This window comes from Rhinopithecus roxellana, chromosome 8, assembly GCF_007565055.1.
Source record: "Rhinopithecus roxellana isolate Shanxi Qingling chromosome 8, ASM756505v1, whole genome shotgun sequence".
NCBI lineage: Eukaryota > Metazoa > Chordata > Mammalia > Primates > Cercopithecidae > Rhinopithecus > Rhinopithecus roxellana.
In genome coordinates, this window is record NC_044556.1 from 88,794,238 (window position 1) to 88,807,362 (window position 13,125).

At 39.2% G+C, this 13,125-nt stretch overlaps 1 protein-coding gene across 5 annotated transcripts in view; it reads right to left on the bottom strand.

The window, feature by feature from the left end:
• The window catches only part of ENAH (ENAH actin regulator), a 168,701-nt gene that overhangs the window by 13,871 nt on the left and 141,705 nt on the right, over nt 1–13,125 (bottom strand). For 2 of the 5 annotated variants that reach the window (XM_030936124.1, XM_030936123.1), the window contains exons 5-10: nt 10,649–10,980; nt 8,654–8,764; nt 6,296–6,600; nt 4,574–4,719; nt 4,360–4,417; nt 3,530–3,578 (exon numbers count right to left, since the gene is read on the bottom strand). In XM_030936124.1, coding sequence (XP_030791984.1) covers nt 3,530–3,578; nt 4,360–4,417; nt 4,574–4,719; nt 6,296–6,600; nt 8,654–8,764; nt 10,649–10,980 — 1,001 coding nt within the window. Of the gene's footprint in view, nt 1–3,529; nt 3,579–4,359; nt 4,418–4,573; nt 4,720–6,295; nt 6,601–8,653; nt 9,449–10,648; nt 10,981–13,125 lie in introns of all 5 variants that reach the window. The other 3 variants (XM_030936126.1, XM_030936125.1, XM_030936122.1) reach the window with 2 other exon arrangements.

Sequence of the window (13,125 nt, forward strand, 5' to 3'; positions counted from 1 at the left end):
ATAAACTGGATGGTAAGGAGTTTCTCTAATAAAGAAAGGATAGTAAGAATAAAGTAGGATAATTTTAAAATTAGGATAGTTCAATTAATTAAAATGAAGTATTACTGACACTGTTTTAAATTACTTTTAGCGCCAATGATAAAAACAATAAGTATAACTTATAATATGTTCATGTATTTCAACATTTAATCTAAATCCAAATAGTCCCTCTTGGGAAAAAAAATAGGAGCAACTCAAACTAAATTTCAGAATCCTGAAATTCTACTGTACTTCCTTGATTCTTAAACAATGAATTATTGGGACTTTGCCGATAATTCCAGTCAAACATAAACAAGTTCGCTCTAAGCTCTTATTACAAAAGACACTATGTAGTCAGTGACTCACTAGCTGGCTGTCTATTGTGCTTGAATTGTTTTTCTAATCTGGGCTGACTCACTGATGCTGTCACTGGCCTCACTACATGACTGGGTAAAATCAGAAGTAGAATCTTGTCATGGAGGAAAGAATTTGGGCCACATGACAATGAAGTCTATTCATGAGTTGTGATCTCATTGTGCAGTTTTAACTAAAACTGCTCTAAGTTCCAATTCAGCTCCTCAACTGGCTTCTGCACATTCTCAGGTAGCTTATGGTCTCTTCAAAGTACACTTACGCAAAAATAAACTCACACTCTTCCATGAAGCCCTGCTTTTGGTTCTGGATTTCTGATGCATGCAGGCATTAGGTGTGAAACCTTAAAAGTCATTATTGATCTTGCTTTACTCCTCATCAACCAAATTCCTTCTTTTTTCTATTTCTTCTTTTGTATTCTAACAGCTAACACAGTCTCTCAATGACCGCCACAGTGGTGGCAAGTTCCACACATGACCAGGAAGATCAAATTGGATGGGGCTTGGGACGGGCAGAATCAGAAACATATCCAGCTGACACCAGTCCAAGCAGGTGAAAAGAAGGAAGTCCTGAATGAAACTGAGGGACACCTGGACAGGGAGGGGAACGGTCATCAGACACTGTCACTAAAGAGGTGGCAGGTGGAAGGATGAGGGAGTAATTCTAAAGTGGATAAGATGTATCAAGTGCTACCTTTTAACAGCTGGCTGAGGTCCTTTCCCAGTCAGCCAAACCAGAACCATCTTTTAGTCTTAAAGGTCATCTGGTTGTGAGAAAGAGCTGTTCAGCTGGCTCTGCGGAAGCTGAGAAGCAAGGGCCTCTTCTCTCTAAGGAGCTCGGCTGTGTTTCAGGAGGAGCAAGGGCTGGGTTTCCTTCAGGGGATCTTTACTGGCATGCGTATAGAGCTTCCTAATTGGTCTGCCTATCTCAATCCTCCCTAGTTTTAATGGGAAAACCGCAAGTGCCATTTTAATGTGCCTCAAACAGTTTCAGTGGATTAAATGTCCACTGAACTCAGTACTGGCAGGATAAAGTCTAAACTCTTCATAATTTTATAAAAGGCTCTCAACATTTTTGTTTCTAACTCATATTTCCAAACTTTCCCCCACAACACTCTTCAAAAAGAATTCCCCGTTCTAGTCTATTTCCTATTTCCTAATCTCTTCTTGCTCATCTCCAACTCCATACCTTTACCCAAGCGATACTTACATTCTGAAATATCACACCTTCCCTCACTTTCAGCCAAACTAAATACTCTTCAAGGCATACTAAGATGTCACTTTTTTCTACAAAGATGACTCAGGTGACTCGTATGTGTCATCTCCTCCCTCTTTGACACACATTACTTAGTATTCAACATGTGGTTGTAAAAGGTTAACTTTACACCTGTGTGTCTCATCTTCCCAGCTGGGAAGAGTTTTTTTGTGCTTAGGACCTGCACCTTTCACTTCAGGTGCCTGACACAATGTCAATTTAAAAACGGAATGAAACAAGTGACAAAAGAGGCCCTGCCCTTTTTGCTTATATATATGACACACACACAAAATCTGCACATTAGTTTTTCATATTTTATATAAGGGGTTATACATTATAAGGAATTTTTAACTTGGAGTCCACGGATAACCTTCAAGAAATTCATGAACATTCTGAAATTATGAACAAATCTGAATAAAAATACAATTTTCCTCCCTGGAAAAAGGATCTATAGCTCTCATCATATTCTAAAGGTTCTGTGACCCCAAAGTATGGTTCAGATTTACAACATCTATGCGGTACTAATGACAGCATATATAATTAATTTTGGCTTACAGAAAGAAGGATAAAGCTAAAATAAGTGGGTCACAAAGCAGTGAATTTTTCATTAAAGTAACATAAATTGAATTCTATTCAGAGGGAAAACAAAGCCACGATGTTAATTATGGTACAGCAATCAGTCTACTGAAGAGTCACTATTTAATAATGAGAATGAGGAATGGGGTGGGGGGTGTGCGAAAAGATGGATTACAATCACAAAAAACAAAAACAGAAGTACTTAAAAAAAAAAAAAGGGAATTCTAGGTGGCACATTGTGGCTCACGCCTGTAATCCTAGCACTTTGGGAGACTGAACCAGCTGGATCACTTGAGTTCAGGAGTTTGAGACCAGCCTGGGCAACATGGTGAAACCCTATCTCTACCAAAAATGCAAACAATTAGCCAGGAGTGGTGCCATGTGCCTGTGGCCTCAGCCACTTGGGGGGTTGGGGGCCTAAGGGGGGAGGATCACTTGAGCCTAGGAGGTGGAGGATGCAGTGAGCCAAGATCGCACCACTGCACTCCAGCCTGGGCAACAGAGTGAGACTCCATCTCGAAAAAATAAAACAATGAAAATTAAAAAGGTAACTGTAGATGCAATTGGTTGTCTTTAAATCAAAACTGTAGGAATATAAGCATTTCTCTATACTGGTTTCCTATGGACCACTCTAGATATTAACTCACCAAGTTTATTTATGTTGTTTCATTCCAGAATATATAAGGAGTTGGATAGTCCAGCCCTTAGTCTTTAATCAAATATGAAGAAATAACATGTGAATATGTAATGAGTTCGTATTCTCATCTTGGATACAGCACTCATCAAGTACCTCTAGTGAAATATACTTTGTTAATATTCTAGGTGATTTACTGGATGCTCAAGAATTCTCAATGTCAGAAATTTCACTGAATTCAAGAATACTTCCCCAAAATTTTAAGGAGACTTTTTAAGTTTACAAATCAGAAACTTTATTCCCTTAATTATCAATATCACCCAAATGAATGGCTAGGATACCCTTCTCAATTTGAGAATGTTCTGAGGGAAACTGCAGTACTAACTAACATGCTCACTTTATTTTTACCTTTAGGAAAACAATTATGAAAAATACTTCTCGTCATCTAATAGTACATTAATATTTTCCTTGTTTTAGTAAGTAACCTCAAGAAAGTAACAGCAGCTTCCAGGAGGAAAACAGTTAATTAATGCTTTCAGGTGTGAACAAAGAACTCTGGCATTTTGGTGCCTAGTCACTTGGTCCAAACATGGGGAAACAGGGAATTTTTAACTGGGGAGTATTAATACTTTCAGAGAAAGTTTATAAAGGTTAAAATATTTATCTTGAACTTACCAGGTGTACTTGTTGAAGACGCCTTAGAAGTTACAGGCTCTGAATCTTCCTAAATATACAGATACATATTAATATCACATCTACCACTCCCCTGCTGCTATATACATTTAGTGTTTTACAAGTGCACTTCTAATATTCTTTCTGCCACTCCCCACTTTCTCTTTTATCGGTCTTCTCTCCCTTTCATTTCAGCTTAGACTTCCTTCTTCTCCTGTTTTCAATCACCTCCCCTTCAACCCTCCCCACAGTTCCTTTCCTCATGTGTTCTCCCTGAGAACTTTCACTAGCCAATGCTACAAAGCCAGACACAGAGACAGATTTGAGGAATGGTATCAAAGGCAGCCAAATGGAGCAAGGGAAACATATTATTTGTTGCACACCAATATATAGCACAGACAAAGCAGACTGTGCCCAGCTGAATCAGGGAGGAGGGCATGAAGGATACACTCTTAAGGGGCACAGCCAATAACCATCGAGCTCCTAGGGGAAACATAAGAATTTAGGCTAATTCCTTCCTTTTAAATTAATGCAAGGGAACTGAGATTCTAAGAGATGAAATGTCATTCACTCATTTAAGGAACAGAATTAAACTCCACAGGTTTGAACTTCAATGCTTTTCCCACAACTCCAAATACTCAACTCATTTTACTAAGACTGCCATTAAAAATTTATAAATAACAGTCAAAACAAGCCACTGCACATGCATAGTTAAAAATTAGCAAATATAAGTTCAAACTAATTAAGTTCAAATTAAATAAATGCTGACACTATTTCCTGAATGGCTGTGCTTGAATACCATATTTTAAGATAGATTATCTTCATTAACTTACACCCTTGTCCTCTTTCTGTTCTGTTTCTACTGTTGACCCCTTTTCAGCAATTCTTCTCCTACAAAGAAGGCAAATTCAATTTTTAAAAATATTATCTGATTCAGTATAAAAACCACTTCTCTATGAGGAAAGAAGTGCATCTAGTTAGTTGTATTTGGAATAAAATTAAAATCCTCTCAATTCTGGGCATGTCCATTATAATGAAATTCCTTACCTCCTGGCCAGCAGGGCACTCATTTCTTCCATTAAACCACTACCCCCTAAAGGAAGGGGTCCATTTCCACGGCCTGTATCTGCTTTAGATGAGGCTGAGTTCACACCAATAGCATTCCCTCCACTTGGGAAAGAGGCATCCTCCATCTTAATGAGAATACACAGACATAATCAACTCCTATGTTAGACAACCATATTTTTATTATTACAGCTAAAACAGAAGGAAACATCAGCATTAATTTTAAAAATCTAAATATTATTTTTAAGCTTTAAGAACCAATAGATTCTTAGCATTGATTTTATATACCAACAAGAGTTTATCAAAACTACTATCAACAAGAATGCAATGAAACAGTATCATGTGTCTCTTCCTGTGTTGCCCTGAAAAGGGCATAACTTTGCTTTGATAATATTCCTGCTAAAACAACCCCTGCATAACTTGAATCTAAGCTTGACGAAAAATCAGATAAGCCAAACTGAAGGATAACAGGCAAAATAACTGCCTACAGTCTTCAAAAATGCTAGTATTGTGAAAGATTGAGGAATTATCATAAAGTAGATCAAAGAGACATTAGAACTAAATGCAGTAAATGATCTTGCACTATGAAAAAAATTGTCACTAAAGATGTCATTGGACTACAGACAAAATTTGAATATTAATACATTCGTAGATTACAGTATTCTATCAATGTTAACTTTCCCGATTTTGATAATTATATTACTGGTTATGCAGGTAAATGTCCTTGTTCTTATAAAATTCGCACTGAGGTACTTAGGAAAATAGAAGCTTGTGTCTCTGAGTTACTCTCAAATCATTCAAACAAAAGTGCATGTGTAGGCCAGGTGCGATGGCTCACAACTGTAATCCCAGCATTTTGGGAGGCTGAGGCAGGTGCTGAGGTCAGGATTTCAAGACCAGCCTGGTCAACATCATGAAACCCTATCTCTACTAAAAATACAAAAATTAGCTGGGCATGGTGGTTGGCGCCTGTAATCCCAGCTACTCAGGAGGCTGAGGCAGAATCACTTGAACCTGGGAGGTGGAGATTGCAGTGAGCTGAGATCGCGCCACTGCACTCCAGTCTGGATAACATGAGTGAAACTCTGTCTCAAAAGAAAAAAAAAAAAAAAAAAGTGCATGTGTAAAGAAGGAAACATACCCGAAGAAGGAATAAAAAAGCAAATACTGGTAAAATGTTAATGGGTGAATCTAGGTGATGAATTTATAGAAATTATTTATACTATTTTTACAACTTTACTATAAAAATTTTAATTATATCAATTCTTAATTTTTTATTTACTTTATTTTTTGAAACGAAGTCTCACTCTGTCACCCAGGCTGGAGTGCAGTGGCACGATCTCGGTTCACTGCAACCTCTACCTCCCGGGTTCCAGTGATTCTCCTGCCTCAGCCTCCCAAACAGCTGGGATTATAGGCATGTGTCACACACCTGGCTAAGTTTTGTATTTTTAGTGAGATAGGGTTTCACCATGTTGGCCAGCCTGGTCTCTAACTCCTGACCTCAGGTGATCTGCCCACCTCAGCCTCTCAAAGTGCAGGGATTATACAGGTCTAAGCCATTGCGCCCAGTTAAATTATTTCAATTTGTTAAATAAATGAAGTTCATAACAGTTCATAAAATTAGAATACAATAAATTCAACATTTTAGATATTTAGGAAGAATAAGACATATTAAAAAACAAATTTCAGAAAGCTACTTACCCGTGACACTTTCCTAAGTTTTGCTCCGGCAATTGCAGCTGCAAGTCCAGTTAAAGGGCGATTGTCTTCTGACACAGATGCCAAAAAGAATCCAGATGCAGGGAGGGGTGGGGCAGGAGGTGGTGGAGGAGGAGGGGGTACTTGATTAGGGAGAGGAGGGGGAGGAGGGGGCGGTGGAGGCCCAGTGGATGGGAGTGGAGGAGGTGGAGGGGGCCCTGGGGGAGGAGGGAGTGCTACTGAAGCCTGTGCAGGCCCTGGTGGGAGTGGTGGAGGAGGTGGAGGTGCAAGTGGTCCCAAGACAATGCCTGAGAGAGAGAAATGTTAAGTAAGACCATCAACAATAGAGCTGAGTGATATTATTTTATGTGGGAAGGTACGCAGAATGCCATGCTAAATTAAACTGACTCATGTATTTACTTAATGAGTTCAATTTATCATAGTTGTAAAATTCCAGTCAGTTTTGAAAGCTACTGAAATGTAAGGTCAAAGTACATATAACTACTTACTTTATGTTAGAGCTTTAGTAACAGAACTATGCAACAGATCATCTAATTAAGATTTTTTGTTCATGGGGATTTGGTAAATAAGCAAAATAAATACTTATAAAATTTGGAAGAGAGGTAAGCATCCCTGAAAACACAAATTAGTATATACAATGGCAGTTAGTACTACTTGAAGTAAGACCCAAAATAATCCACATTAACCTTAAGTGTTGAGACAGTAAATTCAGTAACAGTGAACACATACATTTAGTTGTTTACAGTCAAAGTGGCTGGATTAAAAACATGAAGGAGGAGTAAGTCCCAGGCTTCAGTATTTTAAAAATTCTTAACATTTAAATTCAATGGATAGCCAAGGTTGAGAATCACTGAAGTAAAGGAATTTACTAGTACAAAGTCAAACCTCAAAATAACGCTCGGAAACAATTAAATACCATAGAATTTGAAGCAGAGTTGTTTTATCCCACAAAATGGGGGCCAAGAAAAGAAATATTCAAATGTTATAAAATCACAAAAGGAGTGAACAAAAAGTTATTTAATAACAGAATACTGAAATAGTAGATGCTTCTTTAGTTAAGGTTTAAGAGGGCTGTTTTCAGAACGAATAAAATGCTATTTTGCACACTGGGTGGTAGTTGCTAACTTTTTCAGCTTGAGCCGTTACACAAGCAGAAAACATAAATTGTTGAAAGAAGCATCTAGAAATAATCTGTCCCTTCTGTAGCGGTGGTTAAGAGTTCTGAGGGTACAGTAGGTCACTTTGTCAGGCTGGCTGTGCCCATTTTGTACAGTATAACTGTCACGGTGAAACCAAACTGAACATCTTAGAATTCTGACTAACCTTGTAAACAAATTTGGTAAGTCAACAATTACCCCTTCAAGCCACTACTTATTGTAATTTTGGACCTTGGAACTCTTTAGGGCATATGCCAAGCCTGCCATCCTCTCTACTCCTCCTGCAAAGTCATAATGCTGCAAGGGTTAGGGTGACACCTATCCTGAAAGTCCAACATGGAGCATCTAATATAGGAAAGGCAAGAAGGAAACAGGGCCCAAGATCAGAACTGCTCCAAAGGAAACTCTGGGATGATGTACCTAATGACTACAGTTGGGCACTAAATATATCTAAGTGTCCCAGAAAATAAAGGAAAAAAATTTAGATCATGTATTTATTGTGTGGTAGATCAATGTGTCAAGCAAAGTTTTCCCAGTGAAAAAATGTATTGGCTGGGTGTGGTGGCTCACACCCGTAATCCCAGCAACTTTGGGAGGCCAAAGGGGGCATATCACATGAGGTCACGAGTTCAAGACTAGCCTGGCCAACATGACAAAACCCCATCTCTACTAAAAATACAAAAATCAGCTGGGCGTGGTGGCATGTGCCTGTAACCCCAGCTACTCAGTTGGCTGAGGCAGGAGAATTGCTGCAACCCGGGAGGCAGAGGTTGCAGTGAGCTGAGATCGTGCCACTGTACTCCAGCCTGGGCAACACAAGACTGTGTCTCAAAAAAAAAAAAAAAAAAAAAAGAAAAAAGAAAAAAAAGAAAAGAAAAGAAAAAAGAAAAAAAATAAAGAAATGTATTATGAGGGCTCTTAAATACTAGAAAACATCTTTAACTGTGGTACTATAAAAGATATCAAAACCTAGTTCAATATGGAAGTTCATCCAAATGCAATTAATCCAACAGGAAAAACATTTTTCTACTTTAATTTTTTTAATTAAAAAAAAAAAACATGGCACTGGCATATAAATGTTCAAGGATCAAAACCATCCTACCCATCCATTCAGGCAATTAAAGTTGCTGCTATATAACATTTTCAAGTGATTAGCTGTTAGTAGCAATAAAGAAAGCCTTACCCTGTTGGGCTGGAGTCTCGGCCGGCTGAGAGGCTGCCTGCAAGCCTGGCTCAGAAGCAGAAGAGTCTCCCAGCACAGAGTTTAGAGGAGTCTCAACAGAGGCAGGGGCAGCTGCAGAGGGAGAAGGGAGAACACTAGGCTTGGATGAGGGAGTTGAGGCAATAGGGGTGCTTGGAGGAGGAGAAGCTTGAGATCCACAGTGTGAGAGTGATGCGAGGGAAGGCAGTGGAGGCGGCGGCGGAGGAGCTGCTGGCCCTGAGGTAGGCGGTGGAGACACTGGATATGTTACAGATTCAACCAGCCCATTGGGTGCTGTCGGTGATGGAGGCATTTGGGGCACAGGAGAAGAAACACAAACAGGGAGGACAGGCCTTGGACCAGTAGCTTTGCCTGGGGGGCTGCTAATCATTATTGGAGGAGATGGAGGGAGGGGCGAAAAATTGGAAGTAGACCAGGCACAGGGCTTCGTAGCTGGAGGCTGAGAAGAGGGTGTGTTCACAGGAGAAGAAGGTCGAGAGTTTTTGTTCAGAGGACGAGGAACTGTAGCGTAATGGGGAAGAACAGGGTGGAAGGCTGAACCTAAAGATGTTGCAAAACGTGTCGCTGAGTGTCGCAGTGGTGGTGTAGGGGGTGTGGAAGTAGGTGGCAAAGCAGTCACTACAGCATAATCAGGAGTGGCATCTGACACTGGAGCTGAGATGACTTTAGCGTATGATGGAGGAGGTGCTGAAGGAGGCTGGCAACTGGAATACTCAGGAAGTGGAGCGTTATACAGGGAGCTGTCTGAAGATGGAGCTGGACAGAAGGTGGAAAGCAGCAGCAAAAGACAGGATAAAAAAGGAGAGAGAAAAAGGGAGCTAGTGAAGCCACAAAACCAGCATTCAGACACAATGTATAAATGTAGACTACAGTTAGTATCAGAGAATTAGGCACAAATGCAAATAACTATTTTCACCCAAGAATATTTTAACTTGTAAATACATTTTGAGATTCAGAAGGGGATGAAATAAGTTTCCTTTTTATCTAATAAGTGGATTAACAAATTTATTGACTAATTTCTTTTACAAGAAAAAGCCAGTATTAGTCTTAACTTTTATTTAGACAAGAAAAAGGACATTAAAATCACAATAGGACCATAAACAGAAGAATAAATTTAGTGTTTTTTTTAAAAACAACAAATAGCAAAACTAGTAAAGTTGGTAAAACATTTAATGAGGTGAGAAACCTCCTATTCAATGCTTACTTGTGGAAAAGTTTTGTTTTGTTGGTCATAACTCCAGAAAATAATTAGGTAGCTAAAAATACATAAAGTAACTTAATAAACCAACCAACCAACCACTGCTTAATCAAACCACATTGAGACTTTTTATATAGGCCATAAGGAGTATTCTTAAATCCTATAATGAATGTTAATTTTAATAAATGTTAAAATATCTCAAACTTTCAGCCATATATTAACCCTTATGTCTTTCAGTAATTCCATCAGATTTCATAATTTTCACTAATTTTTCGTAATACTAGAAAGTATATTTAAATAATTAGTCAGTTTTAGAGAATATTTCTCTAAAATAATTCTTCCTCCAAAATCTTTAGAATGTAATCAAGCAAATTTCTTGTTGAATGGTACTATAGTACTATAGTATTTGAGACAATTTAAGTGATCTCATGAGGGAAATATATTTGAAGTTCATCCAGTATAAAAAATTTCCCATAAAAACACACTTACACTTTATAGCCAATTTATAGGGAGTCAGAAGAATTAGAATGGCAGAATAAAAATTTCCAAGAGCTTTCTTTAAATCTCCAAGCAATAAAAGCAATACAGAGAGAAATAAAAAGAAAATGTTAAAGTAGTAATTGCTGCATATTTTTCATAATTTCAAATTGTATGGCTTAATCCCAAACATCTCAAATGTGAAATATTTTAACACATGACTACACAAGAGACATCATCCAAGCTCAGATAGAACACAGAAGAGTTTGTAAACTTCTTACCAGCACTTGATATTCTGCGCTCTCTCTCCCATTCCAGCTGTTCCCTTTCTAACTGTTCTTGTCGCTCCCTTTCTTGCCGCTCCCGTTCCAGTCTCTCCAGCCTCTCTCGTTCTTGTCTTTCTTGCCTCTCCCGATCTAGGCGTTCCTGCCGCTCCAGGCGTTCCTGCCGTTCCCGTTCTTGTCTCTCTCTCTCCAGCTGTTCTTGTTCCAGTCGCTCCCTCTCCAGCCTTTCCCTTTCTAACCTCTCTCTCTCCAACCTTTCTCTTTCCATTCTTTCTCGCTCCAGCCTTTCCCGCTCCAGCTCCTTTTGCCGTTGCTGTTCTTGCAGTTGTCTGGGAAAAAAAAAAAAAGGTAAAAACATGCATCTACGGCTACTCATCATGAAACAGTGATTCTTTTCACCTATGTAAACTTTATTTCTGAGTCAAATAAAAGCAATGTAGAGCATGCAAACATCTCTCCTCCCACATGAAGACTACCTTGGATAGAGACTGTTGCATACAAATAAAAATCATTTCTCCTATTAGCATCATACTGGCTGAATGCTTCAGCACATTACACTAACATTTCATTTTATTCTGTACTTTTCATGAGTACTGTTGCAAGTAAATGAATTTTCCAAATAACATACCACTTTAATAACCAAGTTATTATTTTAATCATTTAATGAAAAACTTTGTAAAATTGCAATATCCTTCTTAACATCAAATTTAACTGTACAAATAATAATTATCATTTCAGAAAATACAACGGTTGGCCACAGCAGTAGCTCAATAAATATTTACTGAATGGGTCAGGTGCAGTGACTCACACCTCTAATCCTAGCACTTTGGGAGGCCGAGACGGGTGGATGACCTGAGGTCAGGAGTTCAAGATCAGGATGTCCTGGCCAATATGGGGAAACTCCATCTCTACCAAAAATATAAAAAATTAGCCAGGCGTGGTGGCGTGCGCCTATAATCCCAGCTACTTGGGAGGCTGAGGCAGAAGAATCGCTTGAACCTGGGAGGCAGAGGCTGCAGTGAGCCGAGATCATGCCACTGCACTCCTGCCTGGGTGACAGAGCAAGAATCCATCTCAAAAAAAAAAAAAAAAAAAACAAAAAACAAAAAACAAAAAAAGTTTACGGAATGAAAAAGGGTCAAGAAAGAAGAAATAAACTTTAAATGATTGAAATCTCATATCCAGAGGCAACTATCATCAACATATGTATATAAAGATATAACATCTATATATACACATATACATACACACATACACACACCCTCCCCCATACACACCCTCCCCCGATAGACTTTCCCTCGTGTAAAAATACACACATAAACTTTAAAAACGTAATAAAATGTGATCATTTCTCGCTACTGTGAAATCTGCTTTCCTTTCTCTCACTTAATATATTGTGAAAGTTGGTCTGGGTGAAGTGGCTCAGGCCCGTAATCCTAGCACTTCGGGAGGCTGAGGTGGGAGGACTGTTTGAGGCCAAGAGTTCAAGATGGGCCTGGGCAATGAAGCAAGACCTATCTCTACAAAAAAATTTAAAATCAGCCAGGCATGGTGGCATGCACCTGTATTCCCAGCTACTTGGGAGGCTGAGGGAGAAGGATTGCTTGGGCCTAGGAGTCTGAGGCTACAGTAAGCTAAGATTGCATCACCACTCATCAGCCCCAGGCAACAGAACGAGACCTTGTCTCCAAAAACTGAAAGAAAAGGAGGAAGGGAAGAAGGAAAAAAAAGAAGGGAAGGAGGAAAAAGAAGGGAAGGAAGGGAGGAAGGAAAAAGACATAAGCTAGTAAAATTGAGGCTATCTAGGATGAGGACCTGCCTGTGTGTACAACTCTGACTGGAATCACTCACACACACACACACACACACACACACACACACAGAGAGAGAGAGAGAGAGAGAGAGAGAGAGAGAGAGAGAGAGAGAGAGAGAGAGAGAGAGAGAGAGAGAGTGTGTTATCCTAAGGCACTTAGTTCAGCATCTTTATTTTCCATGAGTGCATAATAATATTCGATTGTTTAGCTGTCCAGAGTCTAAGCAATCTCCTATAGTAGGATATTAAGTTATCCTAACACTATTGGCAATACTGCAACAACATCTGTCTTCATCTTTCAATCTTTTTCTGTTTCTATAGGATCAATAAGGACACAAATTTTGCTAGGTGAAAAGGTATGAATTTAAGATTTTTGACACATGGTTCCAAACTGTCTTTAGGAAAAGTGTCAATTAACTTTCCCTAAAAAAAAGTTATCTTTGCCAGGCATGGTGGCTCATGCCTGTAATCCCAGCACTTTGGGAGGCCGAGGCCAATGGATCACCTGAGGTCAGGAGTTCGAGACTAGCCTGGCCAACATGATGGAACCCTGTCTCTACTAAAATTACAAAAATTAGCCGGGCCTGGTGGTATGTGCCTGTAATCCCAGCTACTTGGGAGGCTGAGGCAGGAGGATCAGATCACTTGAACCCTGGGGATG